Genomic DNA, 15,488 nt, shown 5'->3' on the forward strand with positions numbered 1-15,488 from the left:
TCCAAACGAGGCGTTGATGGTGTAGGGTCTGAACTTGCGGTAGGCAGAATCCCTTTCTGAACAAATGCCTCCATTCATTCTAAATGACCCTTTTAATTTTTTTTTAAGATTCTCATAGTATATTGGAACAGAATTAAAGGCGATGACGGCTATACGGTTTCTTACCAGGGCAGAGGCAAATCGTCAGACGCTTCCTCACCTCTGCCCTGGGAACAGCGTGACCGAAGTGGCTGGCAGGTGTTAAATGCTCCGATTCTATTTTTTGGACTGTGAATGTATTTAATATAAGAAGGATGCAGGATTTCACGCGATTCTAAACAAAACATTCCAGTTGCCCAGTAGAAAAGGCAGAAATTGACTTTTATATTAAATCGCAAAGACCACCTGATGCGTTTTCTTCATATCTATCTGTCTGTCTATACACTATGCAGAAGATATTGGAAAGGTGACATATGAATTAGCCGAAGTCTTAAAATGAAAGATTACCTTCGAAGATATTTTTCCAACCAACTGTCCCCTTCTTGAGTGTTTTTTGTCTCCCGTTTTGGTTTTATATCTGTTCTTCTGATTATTCTATCCTAATTAGGTTTCTATTCTTCTCGTAGTCCTTCCTAAAAGTTCCATCAAGAAGGACAAATTGTTGCCCACGTCCGTGTTTAACCTTTTTTCGGGGGGAGTTTTTGAGATGTGGAGACTCTCGTAGGAATATAGTCTCCTAACGTCGTTCACCTCCTTTAAGATATTGGCATTGTCCAACCACACATATGGTGTCCCAGCTTCCTCGAGATTATCCTCCACATTCTCCATAAAAACCTCGCGTAGCAGTGGTGAGAGTGGGTTGCCCATTGCTGCCCTGGAGGGTGTTTTATAAAATTTATTCCTGAATGTGAAATAGGATTCACTCAAGCACAAGAAGGCCAATTTCTCATACAATTTAGCATTCTTCCTCCATTTGGATGAGCTTTCGTGAGTCGTGGTCGATTTCTCGAACAAGTGTAGAGCTTCCTTCATCGGTACGCTTGGGAACAGCGCGTCGAAGGATACTAATATTTCATCATTTTGTATCCCTGCGGCATCGTTGAGTCTGGCAATGATTTCTCTGCTGTTTTCCACCGCTCGTTTTCCTATTTTTAGGCCTAAACTTTTGACTTCTTCCAAGAGCCACTTCGAGTGTATATGAGAGTGACATTATAGATATCGATAAGGCCGTTCTACGCCCGATGCAATGGCAGTGGTCGCAGATATGGCTCAGGAGATGTATGTAGGGACTGCGCGGGGGTGATATTGGATGTCAAGAATGCCTTCAATTCGGTCAACTGGGGCTGGATTAAGGAACTTTCGCTGAACTGGGTGTCCCTGTTTAATTAACATGTTAATCGAAGGTTACTTCTCGAAGAGGCATTTCTAATACAAGATGGATGACGGGCAGAAAAAGTATACTGCGGTTGTGACGGTCTTTCTCAAGATTTCTTATTGGGACCATGCCAGAGGTGGTAACTTTTATTATTTTTGCAGACAACCACCGCTGAGAGAACCACACCGAGGAAGTGTAACCATATGAGACTGAAACCATTCATGCCTTCGAATCACGATGGACCTAGCGGGTAAAGAGGCATATACGGTTCTTATTACCTGCCACAAGAAAAATAATACCGTGAAGTTCAGGGTTTTTGATTATTAGGTCCTCTCAAACCTATTTAAGGTGTTGGTCATGGTTGATGCTAGCCTGAACTTTAAGGGGCACGTGAACTATGTGTCGAAAAAGGCACACTGTTTATCGCAGATATAATGAATTCCATGCACATGACTCTCATCTGGACGGTGGCGCTGGACAATGCTGTCGATCGAAGGACGATGAGTTCAGTGCACCGGTCAATCGCGCTGATAAAGAGCAGTGCATATAGGATAGCATCACGTGGGGCTATACATATATGTCATCGCGCGAGTGATCTATTTGGATTTTCTAGAGAACAAGGGGCCTTATCTCTACAAGAAAAGGAAGGTGAATCTCTTCGAAGTGAGTACGGATTTCCAAAGAGCCACTTGGAAGAAATTGTATAGGAGATGGATTCAACGATCAGACGATTCCGAAAACGGCCGTTTGATAACTACACTGATCTCGTGTATTAGGAAATTGCTTGAGAGAGAGAAGCAATAAAGTGTTGAATTGCCGTCTGACTCAGTTATTTATCGGATAAGGTCGTTATAGAAACCATTTGCCTCGCATCGAATTGGAACCTTCGCCCACTACCCCGAATGCTCCGCTACAGAAGATCGGACCATATTAGATTCTAATGAAGTAGTCATCGAATCCAAAACCTTATGAACGAGATGATGGGGTTAGAAGCGGATTGGATCACAATAAACGCAACAATTTCAAGAACTGGAACCGGAATACAGCGGGCGCCTGATCTAAGTATGCTAGTGTGAACCGGAGCAGCTACAGCCCAGCTACGCCTTTTTAAGATTTCCATCCCCATAGCTACAAGTAAAAAAGCCGAAAGAAAGCCAAGTTTTGGAGGTGTTTGTGAGGGAAGGTGAGCGGATAATGAGCTATGAATCACAGACTTATCCTACAAAACTACCTTCCGAAAAATCTGTCCAGCCCCTATTATAAAACATTTGAAAGTTCTTACTTCATTACATCGCATGCTTTAAAATGAAATAAAATTAGATACTTCCGAATCTATGACTCTGTTTTTGTTAAAGAAGTTAATTCTAGCACCCAATATTTTTTGAAAATTTCCCAAACTGCCAAGCAAAAATATGTACAAAAATCAAATGAGTCAAGCTACAAACCGTGCAGCAAGCTGGCTATGTAACTATAAGCGAATGCAGAACGCCAAATGAATATAATGTGACATCCAAAGAACAAATAAACAACAATTATTATTGGAACAGTATCTGTTCCCATCTATCTCAACTATCGATTTTTCTATAAATTTTACTTACAATCGCAGAAGGTTCGCTGAACTTGTCACAAAGTTATCAGGAATAGCCTTAAGTCGATTGCTGTTTAAGCGTCTGCATTACCAAAGTTTTGTTGTGCGTTGAGAATTTTTATTTTGTATTTATGCGAAATTAAAAGGAAAAAAAATATTCAGTTTATAAGGAAAATATAACAAAGAAAATTAAGCTTAATCAAAAATATTGCTAGCAGCGATTAAGGTTTTACTTTGAAGCCGATATAATGCAAAAAATTCTAATTGCATAGAAAGCAATTTGTGGAAAAATTTGAAAATAAGTCTTTCTTTAGCAATATTACTTCAAAAAAACATGCTGGAGTAAGAAAATATAAATTACTTGGAATTTTGAAATTTATTTTATGCTCAAAATCACACGTTTCAAATCTTCAAATATTTTTTTGGCTAACACTGGAAAGTGTGACTTACAGTCGTTCCAATGATATTAAATCTTGAAGCGCATCTTTTTCGATCGTATGTATCTGATTATCCGTCAATTGCCTGCAAGAAAAAAGTCGTTGATTAACATATATCTGAGGAAATACTAAATAGGTGTTAAGAAAAAAGTATGGTACGATGATGGTTCCAATCAAATTAATTGTATAAAACAAAGGGGATGTAATCCCTTGTTGATTGGAAGGGTTTCGAAGGCTCCGCTTATGGGGCACTGGGAACTTGTAGGCCAGGCAAGTCTTTCGGAGTCCCTGTGAGGAATATTAATGGTCAATTTTTCATTCACGGCGATAAGCAGCTGAAGAATTCTTAACCGTATCAAATACAATAAAGTTCTGCCTCTGATGGAATGGAATGGATACTCACCGCATTGTGCGATTACGGGCTGTGCTACCAAATAGAAGTGCCCTCCAACGGAGTAAACTCGCTGGGCTTCGGGGTCTCCTTGCAGAGCCAGATGCCCGAAAGTGACAATGGATAGGTTACATTTTTGGATGATGTTTGCCACAGCTCCATTGTTTCATCGCTTATTATATTGGGTTATGCCGACTGACTAGCTCCAGGATGACCGATGACTAGGTTGCCCTAGCGCTACGTGTTGTAGAGCAGTGGAGGAGGGATGTAAGCTTCTCGGAAAATCGTATAGTTAGTTGAACACATTACGAGGAACAGACAACGATGTTCCGTAAGAACACTTTGAACACTGTTCACCACATAAAGGTTTATGCTGGCCTCATAAATATTCCATCATCAGCACTTCTTTCACTATAAATTACTTCATGGTTGCCTTTCAAGATCGGAGACTCATTGCTAAGTTGTGGAGCGCGTGGTAGATAGTATGCAGAAGAGGTTTGTTGGATGAGTAATTATCGAGATAGGTGTTTCCGCGACAGCTACATCTTCTAATATCGGACATCAAATTTAATATGTAGCAATTGAAATAAATTGTACCCAAATTTTCAGGACGTCTGGGGAGAACCAAAGGAATTTTGCCCCAATGTAATTACATTTACGGCATTAAACCTCCTTTCATTTTCCAAGTATTCTCTATCCCTATTCCCTATCCGTCACGCTGCAGTGGTGTCATCTTAGCTCTGCTAGAAATGAGATGATCTGGCGTTTCTATTGCGAAGCATGGGTGGCGACCTGGACACCATCCTTCTATAGCTATGTCAGGAATCTATTAAATTTACTAGAAAGTAAATATGGCTACAGTAAAGAGGGATCAAATTTCTTCTCACTCAGCGATAATCTCCTTAATGGTTTGTTTCAGCGGTGTCGTGTACTGGTCAACCATTTGTACGAGAAATTGTAGCCGCGGTTACATTACTTCATGACTTTGGTCTTAATTTCATTTGCATCTACTCTCGGTTATTGGCCATCATAGGCCCCCAAAGGGTCTAAAATTTCAGATGCTTTCTTAGGAATTGTATTTTCTTTTTTGGCAAGAGTGATCTTTGTCATCGTGACAACCTTCAGCTCGTTGCCAAATCTAAGCGAAAAGAGATCTTCCAACAATTCCAACTCATTAACTTAGCAGAAGAGACTCGATTGTGCACGACTAAGGCTTGGGCGCTCTAGCTAAGCCTGCAGGAGCAGCCTATCTATGAAGCTATGATAACGAGTGGGGAAGGCAGCTAAAGAAAGAACTCCTTTTAGTTGTGAAACCGGTAAATTTTCCTTCAATTTAAGTTAAAATTTTCCTTTTAGGCACTATTATTCGTTGATCGACCATAAGTGAGAGCACCCGCGATTAATGTTAAAAAAAAATAGGAAAACGATGCTTTCTACGAATAATTACAGGCAGCTTAGGAAAGGAATCGTAAAGGTGATCGTGATGGGTGATCTGAATGCCAATGTGGGATCTGACAACACCTTGCTCGGACATGCTATGAGGAAGCACGGTCCTGGAAACCGTAACAGTAATGATGGGACGCTTGTGGATTTGTGCAGCTTCCACCGCTTCATCATTGGCGGCATAATGTTCGAGAAAGAAACCTGCCATAAGGTCAGTTGGGTTTCAACTCCCCGCCATGGCTTGAGCGATCAGCGGTTGATATAGGAGTTGCCCTCTAGATGTCCATAAAAAGAGAGGCACTGTCATCCACCTCGAAAAAGATCACCATCTGATGATTGCTTACCTTCGCTTGCGTGTTGCGTCGGCCATTTCTCGCATGCTTGGGAAGCTGCGACCGCTTAAGTTCAAGATTGACCGCTTGTATGCTGGAGAGTTACCTTGCTAATCGGACGGCAGATACACTGAATAACCCACCTGAGAATATGAATGAGCAGTGCACCGCCTTGAAAAATTCTCATTTCTCGAGTGCTGAACTGCTGCGTCCAGAAGGGACGTCATAAGATCTGGCTGACTGCGGAATCCAGAAACGGATCGATGAACGGTCGCACCGGAACTTCGATATCGACGAAATCCCGGGAAATTCAGCGGAATTTGCCCCGTGGCAAAATGCCATTGTGTTGGTCAGAGATGCAAAAGATGTCGCAGAAAAAGCTTGCATCTGATCGCAAACCTTTCGATAGTCTTATGTAGGACGTTAACGATCGACCACATCAAAATCTTGCGGATCATTTTGGAACAGTGGACGGAGTTTAGTCTTCGCTGCACCTGCTCTTTTTCGAACAGTCAGTGTATCTGGCGTGCTACATGCAGGAGGAGAATTCCGAGGTATGCATGTTATTTCCTCTTCTTATCGGTTACGTTCTTCATGCTGCTTTGTCCTGAAGACGTGCAGGAGTTCAGCGGAGTATGGCATCCTTTCTCAAACATCTCGACTATGATCCCATCTGTTTGCTCTCTTGCCGTTCTCATCGACAGAGCCAAAGAAAGTTGGACTGAGGATAAACAACAATAAAACCAAGGTTCCCAGCCTGTCAACCAGTTACCCTGCCTATTTGTATTAATGAGCAGTGCATCGGAAGCGTTGATATTGTTGCCGACGCGACAGTGGCTCTGAACTGGATGATGCCCGACGCATTAATAGTGTTGGGTCCGCTTTCGCTACCCTATCTAAAATCTGGAAATGCAGTTGTCTCAACACCAAGCTCAAATTGACACTGTTCTATGCTAGTGTTCTTTCTGTGTTGTTATATGGGAGTAGTACTCAAAAGCTCCAAGCCTTCGACAATACTTGTTTGCATCGGTTCATCCAATCTCAGCCATAACCAAAACACTGAACTTGCTATCAGAAAGCATATGTGACAAGGAGGTTGACGTGACAATAATCTACAATTCTTATCACTACTATGTAGAGGCTGCGATTCAGTTAGCGAACTGACAATCAAGACAACCAAGAAATAATGGCGTTTCGGGAGTTGGATTAGCGAAGAAGAATTTGCGTAATGACTCAGTATACTGAGATGAAGAAATAGACATGGTACTTATAAACACTAGTAACGCATTCACCATTCGAGGAAGCTTGGACTCAATAGTTAGTCTGTGACATATGAGTTACACATTAGCGAGAAGGATGTCTTTTACTGCATGCTTCATGAAAAGCATTTTGCCAGTGAACCAGGGGGGGTACCGGATTTCCTTGAGCCGCGAGGGACTTTGCACTAAATTGCTGTTAGGCCTGAAGGTTTTATCAGCATAGGCTTTTAATCAAAACATCTTCTTATTTAGCCTTTGTCGGTAACGAGTTCGGCTTTTATGGAGTTGCATTCTCCACTTTTTTCAGGCATAAGCTTGGTCTGCAGTTAGTCAGGAAGTTCTTAAATAACAGGCTTTGGATCGCTCCCCATCGACGTGGATATTCAGAAGAAGTTCCTCTCGATCGGTCGAAGAATTAGAGGTTTTGTTACCGAATACCAATAAACGCCCGAAGGGCCAATAATTATACCGCTCCATTTGTTTGGTGAACATGTGAGGGAAGATACTAGAGTTATTCGTTAAGCAATGGACTTTTCCTTATAATAAACGTAGGTGCATAGCGACGAATTCTAGCAAATGTTGCAGTGAAGTAGGATATTTAAAATTGTTTTATGGATAAAAATCTTATGGGCCAAAATAAGGTCCTATTTGATTGAGCTGATCTGGAATTACCAATTTGAGGGAAAGAGTTGCTGTGATATAGAGCAGCTCTATAGGGCAAGAGTTCCGCAGTGTTTGATGCTGGCTACTCCGCAATGAACATTGCACCCTTTCCGTGGCGACAGAGTTTACAATAATTGGTTTGGCGATTGATTCAGTTTTGGCTGGTCACGAAATAATCTAAAGACGTTAAGATATACGTCGATGAAACCATCAGCAAATTTGGCGATGGTGGAGTTTGGAAATCGAAAACTGACATGAGTAGAATTACTGAAAAGATGATTATAGATTTACACAATAAAGAACGAATGAAGAAGATGGAATACCGGAAGCTGGACGCTTTACGTACAAATGTTCTGTGTTCATCTTGTATGAATTTCCTATGCACGTTTTTCCATTCTAACAAAACAAAAAATTGAAAATATTCCTTGATATATCCAACTCCGCCGTTCGCCTTTAGACATCGACCTTTTATTTGAACTTGACCGGTTCCTATATTTCGGAATGCATACCTAACGTCTATCTGGTCAAGGCGGGTGAAAATGCATGCTGATTGGAGGAACAGCTGAGGAACTGAATCGGGGCGGCCAATCTATTAGTAAATCTCGGACAGTGAAGTGGTGTCGAAAAAAGTGCATGCGTGTGTGAATGCTGGAAAGAAGCAAAATCTTGTGATTATCTACAAAGGTTCATTGGGTAATGCTACCGGTTCAGATAAAGGAACTTTGCTTATTTCAAAGATCCCTAAAGAATACCCAGATAGGATAACGAACACATATTTCGTTTACCATAGCCAAAAGTGTCCGATACCCTTGTAGAGCCATACAAGGTCACATTGTCCGTACATCAATTGGTCGAGAACACAGACGAAACGTATTGTTTCAATAAGGATGTTCTCTATGACACCTGCTTCAGAACATGGGATTTAACTTGATTGCTTGTGATTCGTGAACACCATATGTGATCCGAAGGGGGCTCATAGAAGTGGATTGCATGCGTCGCGACTTAGTGCGTTAGAGTTGACTTTTTTTTTAACTTTCTGCTTATATGAAATCTAGGCCTCAAAATATCCCCCATTCCGATATCTGCTCAAATACACTTGCTAATAAAATTTTACCAACTTTCAGAAATTGACTGAAACCCCCCTAAAGTTCATCCTAGGAGTACCATTAGTATACGCATGCCAAGTTTCATTGAAATCCGGTCATTAGTGCTAAAGTTATACCAGTTTAAATTTATGAGTTTCGCAGGAATTTGCTGCATTTTAAGCCATGCAAGTAAGATGCTAACGTCATAATTAACGAGAATAATTGACATTCGAGTGAATATATGGGGAAGTTACTTCTCCCCAGCCCTTTTACCCTTTGCTGCTATTAAGTGAGGTGAATTTTAAATTATTACGCAAGTGTAACTGTCACGTATTCAAAGTTCCTCACGTAGGGAAACACAAAACCTTAATTATAACCTTAAGCGTCCAGCTTCCGGTTTCCCTACTTATTTCTATTGTCTTGATTGTGGTAACACACGATCAGCCCCTAAGCGAGCCATGTTTTACTGTACGCGGTTTAGGCTAGAGGCTCCGAATTAAATTTATCATATCTGGAATTTGCTGCAATTAGTGAGTAAACTGAGCAAATACCTCTGACTTTTATGATATTTCTTAGCGTTTCACTAGAAAATGGAAAGATGCATCGTTTTCTATTCCTCAAATAAATTGGAATTAATTGTAAAAATAAATATCTTCCTACACGAAATAAACTAATGCAATTATCTGCCAACAACTCCCATAACCCACGTAGGCGCTTAACTAATTAAAGCTTCTACCTTTTCATAGTAACCCAACAAATCTAATCCCATAAAAATCCATCTTCTAGATAATTTCTTAGCAATTTTAGGCATAATATGATGAGATCATACAACATTAAAATTTTCTTCGTAATTTCCAAGATCCTAAGATAAATCTAGACAAATTATTGCCGCAAACTCCACTGTATCTTCGTGCGATTCTTCAAGAGATTTTCATCAGTTTTTTGCCCTGATTGGGGTACTTTTACAACATCCGTATGGCGTGTATAATTAAAAATCTTGGCTTTTGATCTTCTCCACCTTGTGTAAACAGATGCCAATTTCTAAAGAAGTATCAGAGGTAAGGAGGATAGTATGAAGGTACCGAGATCGAGCCACTTAAATCATGTGAAGTCACGATGAATGAGTGGATTTTTGCTTTTTGTTTTAGATTCAAATTTGAAACTCTTTTGTTTGGTTCACTGGGGCAGGAGGATGCATTAGGGGAGGCATGTGAGTGATTGAGGAAATGAGTATATACATAACTTTCATTCATAGTTTCGGGAATGATCAGGAACAAAGAATCGGAATCAAACAAATTCTTGATGCCATTGAGAGATAGCACCAACAATCCTTACGAGGAGTATAGCATGTGAACGTAATTCTCGGAAGAACACCTGGAGATAATCTTTTTACTTATATACAGAGTTATTTAAAAGTTGATATTTATAGGACCCGATGGAGTATATAGTACATGGACACGGTCTTACTTAATTTCTGGAATATGAAACAAACGTGGTCCATTATCCATGCTTCCTCTACAAAAGATACTTAAGAGAGCTTCTGGTACAAGCAGCGCCCGAACCCGATCATAACCTTTAGATATCCATCCATTCATCTTACTTGATCTGAATGGATTAGTTTGTGTATTATGTATGTTGAAAGTAGTTTCGCGGAGCAGCGCCTTGCGGCCTTGTCTTCTACACTGGGCCCTAGTTTTGTAGGCCGTTCTTTTGATGGATTCTTATCTTTATGACTTGAAATAATGAGTTGGATGCAACACACTAAGCACCCAGACTCGCGTGATCCGACCTCATCCGCAATCCAAAATAATCTTAATTAAGTCTTATGTTTTTTTCATGATTCTACTCAGGCTGGAAAGTTCTTCAAAATTTTAGATCGTCTACTTAAAGAGGCGCATTTGGATGTTAGAACCGGTAAAAGATCGGTAGTATCTGCCATTTTACAAGTGATGGAATTATGTTTTTTTATTTTTGTATTCTTTCTAAGGATGCAGAGTTTGTTGAAAAGTGGGTTTTTCTCGAGGAGGTTTCATGAGTCTTAAAAGCATGTAAGATCTTTTTTTGCTCGTTTCACCTTTTTCAAATATAAGTAGCTAGGCCGTGATTAAGCTAGGCGTTTTCAGGAAGAGTTATAAGATAGAATCGAGGCTAGCATTGCTTCCCCAAGACATGAGATTTAAAGCCAATTTAGAGTGATCACTGTGGAACAAACTCTTACAATAATTCCTCAAGAAATACACAGGTAAGACCAGCAGACCATTAAAGCATCTCGAATCGTTCATCCGTCCAATCACTTCTAAGTAAAAGCGGGAAAATTAATTCATACAAAAAGACTATACAGTACAAGTCACGATTAATGGAAAAGGAAATAATTTACAGCTGAGCCAAGATTGTAATGCCGGCATAATGTTAAGGCGATACAAACGCTGATCATGTCTTTGTAACAACTATTTTTTTCTTCAAGCGATGACTTTGTAAGAGAAAGAAAAGATTGTTGTTAGAAGATTAGCTCTGGCCCGTAGTTGTTCCAGGGGAATTAAGAAAAATGTCCGCGCGGCAATTACAATAAAACATCATCAACATCAACATCACAACCTGCATTAGACGCAACAACGCCAGGGCCGAGAACAAAATAACACCACGATTCGTGTGGAAAGTGCATAATTACAGCTAATCAAATACTCGGTAGTTGTTAAGCTTCGAGTAAAGGTGTTCCACCATGCATCTGTAGGACTATAATTTCAAGTATCTTCACAGCCAATACGAGTACTTACAATATCCGTAACTTGGACAGATGCTGGAAATCCGATTCGAAAATCACTGTAATGTTGTTTCCTTGGAGATCGCTGTAAATAGAAAGAGAATAAGAAAATTGAATGTTGTTAATCGATTGTTGTTTCATTAGCTGGTTAGAGTTAACGATTAAATAAATCAATGAGGTGAATTGTGGGGAAAAAAGTTGTTACAAGAGGGCTTAAATTATGTGAGCAACGTCTGCTTTTTATCGGAAACAAAAGCCGTTGGGCCGCTTTTTCTATTGTGGTTCGGCGAAACAACAAGTCGTCGATAAGTGATTGATTGTATTTGTCGGGAAAATAATGGAAAAGAATAATCATAATCAAGCCGTAATAGAATGATTTTTCATAAGGGCATTGATATTCATATAGCACATTTGAGCTCATGTTGAACAACGCTTGGGCAGGAAACTGACTGATTTACGGACGGAAGAGTTCATTGTTTTTTTATGGGAAAATTTAAAAACATTATAGCTACTCTTAAGTCTCGGAGTGAGGATACTAAGCAGTAAAATTATTATTTTTTAGTAACACCGGGACATGTACCACAGTTTCCTCTTTGATACTACATGCACTTTATGTAAAAGTAAACTCTAAGTAAAACCTTATTAAAATTAGTCCACCGCATGCCTGTCCGTCTCGTGACAAAGGATCACTGAGTAGTTTTCGGGCGGCATTTATGGGCACACACTAAGAAGTAAGTGGCCGAAAGAGTACCTTCTTCAAGAATCACTGAAGAATGGTTATCCACATGTGTGCCACACGAACTCATCTGGTATGCTCTACGACAACACTTAGTGCCAGAAGAACTCGTGCGCTGGGCTCAATTGCTCCACTGCGATTAGAAAAGTAAAGTTCGAGGTGTGGCGGGTGCATCAAAACCAGCTTCGTGTCTCTGTTGATGTTCATCAAGGATTTACCGCAAAGACGTCCGTCCTGTCGCCCTCTATGGTTGTGAGTGTTCGCCCACTATAAAAGGCAATAAACGGCGTCTTCCGGTAATGGAGATGAAGACGTTGCATTGAACTACTGCGTGATACGGTTTGATCACAAATGAAATGAGGATATTCACGATCGTGAAGAAACTGCGAGAGAGGCGTCTTTGATGATATGCACCACAGTTTCCTCTTTGATACTACACTTTATGCAAAAGTAAAGCCTTATTAAAATTAGCCCACAGTCGGCCTATCTATGTGTCTAGTAACAATGGATCACTGGGCAGTTTTGGGGCAGCATTTATGAGCATATGTCAAAGACTAAGTGGTCGAAAGAGTACCTTCTTAAAGAATCACTGAGGAACACTTATCCATATGGTATGCTAAGCAGGATTTGTAGGCGATAGCTCTTAGACACAATTCCACCACAGAAATACCAAGTTCATCATTATCAAGCTGGTCTCTGTACCTGTTGCGGTAAGACATGGCACGCAGAGCAACGTGGTAAGCGGCAAGATACCAAAATCTCGGGCTTGCATTGATTTAGCTGCATGCTAGTACACTGATGGAAAATACCGTTCTAAGTCCTTAATCGTCATACAACGGGGCATGAGCTATTACGCAAACTCTTCTCAGCGGAAAGCCGTGTGAGTACATTCTGGCGGGGTACATATTGTATACAAGGCGCAGCTAGATAGCCCATCTGTAATCTACATAAACCCTGCCCATTGAGGTTCAATGCGCGAGAAAGGCTGACTATATTATTCAATATCATTGCGTGGAGTGCCAAATGAAAGGTCCTGATTAGTATTATTCGAAGCAGGTGTTAATTTTGGCATCCGTTAGAAAGGTAGGGAGTTATGAATGGCACACTTAAATTGAGATCCTATTCTGAGAATAAAGTACCATAAATTTAGGAAACTAAAATTGATTATACAGGATGCGGTAGCATAACTTCCTTTTTTCAAAACTCAATAAAAACTATTGTATGCATCGGAAAATATTTATTTATTTTTATAATGTCGGTACATGTCTAAAGTTTTTATTTACATTATTTTGAAGATCAAATCTGTTAGGTGACGTCCCCCATTCTCCATACATTGCGTAAACCGATTTCTGGCGTTCTGGTCTGGTGTTATGTTGGCAATTTCTTCTTGCATGTTGGTCTTCAAATCTTGTAGGGTTCTTGGACGGTTCACATAAACACGGGATTTCAAAAAACCCCATAGAAAAAAATCACAAGGGGACAGATCGGGAGAGCGTGCCGGCCATTCCAAATCGCCTCTAATTGAGATAAGACGCTCTGGAAAGTGTTCCCTCAAAACAGCCATCGATGCTCTTGAAGTGTGTGCTGTTGCACCGTCTTGTTGGAATCAAGTGTCCCCCAAATCCAAATTTTCTAGCCGTGGGAAAAAAAAATTCTGTAGCATGTTTATATACCGGTCCGAATTCACTGTCACTGTAACCTCATTTTCCTCAAAAAACCAGGGACCAATAATTCCAGCTGAGGAAATTGCACACCACACTGTGGCTTTGGGTGAATGCAAAGGCTTTTGATGCAATTCTCGAGGGTTGGTGTCAGCCCAGTAGCGCATGTTTTGTTTGTTGACCGACCCACACAAATGAAAATGGGCTTCATCGCTAAAAAAACAATAGCACCCTCGGGAACGACATCAAGAAGAAGCTCACACGCGTTCATCCGAGAATTGAAGTCACGTTCTGAAAGTTCCTGCACTATCGTCATCTTATAGGGATGAAAATGAAGATCATCACGAAGAATTCTTCTCACAGAACGATCGGATAGTCCAAGGACAGATGCGTGTTTGCATTGACGCTCTCACTGCTTCAATGTTCTCAGGTGATCTAACAGGCCGAGGGACTCCAGTTCTTCCTTTTGTCGCACTTGCAGTTTGTCTGAATGTAGTGACCCATGTAACAATTGATTTGCGGTCTGGGACGGGAACCAACGGGGCTAAATTAAAGTGATTCCGAAATGCACGCTGTGTTGCAATAACCGAACAATCGCTTGAAAAGTAAACCTCAACGGCAAAGGCACGCTCCTCACTATTCCAATGCATGATGGCGACTCAACCGTCGGGACAAAACTTTACAGTATCCCCTCTTGAACGAGACTACTAGCGCTCCGCTATGACATCAACTAACTGAGTGGCGCGCATTTTAAAAAAGGAAGTTATGCTGCCGCAACCTGCATTATAGTATATTATAATACTTTGCAAATTTTCTGAAAACTCCTCTTAGGTTCTGATACTGGAAAATTTAGTGACAATCGTACTATTATTAAAATAGCTATAATAGATCAAAATCACTTTTTTCATGTAAAATTAAGTTTTTACCCAAGAAATACGCATGAACAATTTAATGCTTGATAAGTCGAGCTTAAGGTGTCCAAATTGTTCGGGTTTCCAGCCATTTTAGGATTTTAGAAGGATTGGCATTCCCGGCCTTCAATCACAATTCCAGGCTAGATTTGTTTTTTTTTATTTTTCGCTTACTTCATGGAAAGTTGTTCAGCTTTATGACAAATTGTAATTGAACGAATGCATTTTTATATCGCGGAACTGATCGGATCACAAGAGGTCAACAGCTTACAAGAGGATAAATTGCACCTACAAAGTTCATAAAGGTCCCCCAAACATTGTGTTTTTATTGAGCATACAATGTAGTTTAACCAAATAATGGCTAAGCAACTTTAGGCAAACTAATCCGAACAATGAAGTCGCATGACAAAAAATCAAGATTCCAACAGTATCTTACACATCTTTCTTATGGATAAACTCCCTAAATACATTTCCGGAATGTGAACCATCAGTGGAGAGTTCGTGTATCATTATGCCTTGGACACTGAAAGCAATGCAGAGGGAGTAGCAGCTGTCTCAAATAACTTTCTAATTGAAGTCCACAATTCAATTGCAAATTTCAAGCCGGAACTTAAAAATATGAAGAAAGAAAAATTTCAAGCCGGAGCCTACCAACATATGGCGACTGGTAATATATAGTGCGCCAAAAAATCAAGACCAACATCCCAGGGTATTGAAGGGTCCGATTGTAGGTTTAGTGTTTTGACATTTCCGTTGCAAACACATCGTACCGAAGTCATCCTATTCAAAGCCTTTTGTTTGCATAGAAAAAAAAATGTAGATTTCCGTGTCACCCCGTCTCAAACGATATAATAGAAGGACAGGTCT

The 15,488-nt window shown here is 40.4% G+C and overlaps 1 protein-coding gene across 2 annotated transcripts in view; it reads right to left on the reverse strand.

Annotated features, from left to right (window-relative positions):
* Positions 1 to 15,488, reverse strand: part of LOC119654308 (protein slit) — a 364,703-nt gene that overhangs the window by 153,844 nt on the left and 195,371 nt on the right. For both annotated transcript variants that reach the window (XM_038059629.1, XM_038059628.1), the window contains exons 4-6: positions 11,327 to 11,398; positions 3,393 to 3,464; positions 2,953 to 3,024 (exon numbers count right to left, since the gene is read on the reverse strand). In XM_038059629.1, the coding sequence (XP_037915557.1) occupies positions 2,953 to 3,024; positions 3,393 to 3,464; positions 11,327 to 11,398 (216 nt within the window). The remainder of the gene's footprint in view (positions 1 to 2,952; positions 3,025 to 3,392; positions 3,465 to 11,326; positions 11,399 to 15,488) is intronic.

This window comes from Hermetia illucens, chromosome 4 (genome assembly GCF_905115235.1).
Source record: "Hermetia illucens chromosome 4, iHerIll2.2.curated.20191125, whole genome shotgun sequence".
Taxonomy (NCBI): domain Eukaryota; kingdom Metazoa; phylum Arthropoda; class Insecta; order Diptera; family Stratiomyidae; genus Hermetia; species Hermetia illucens.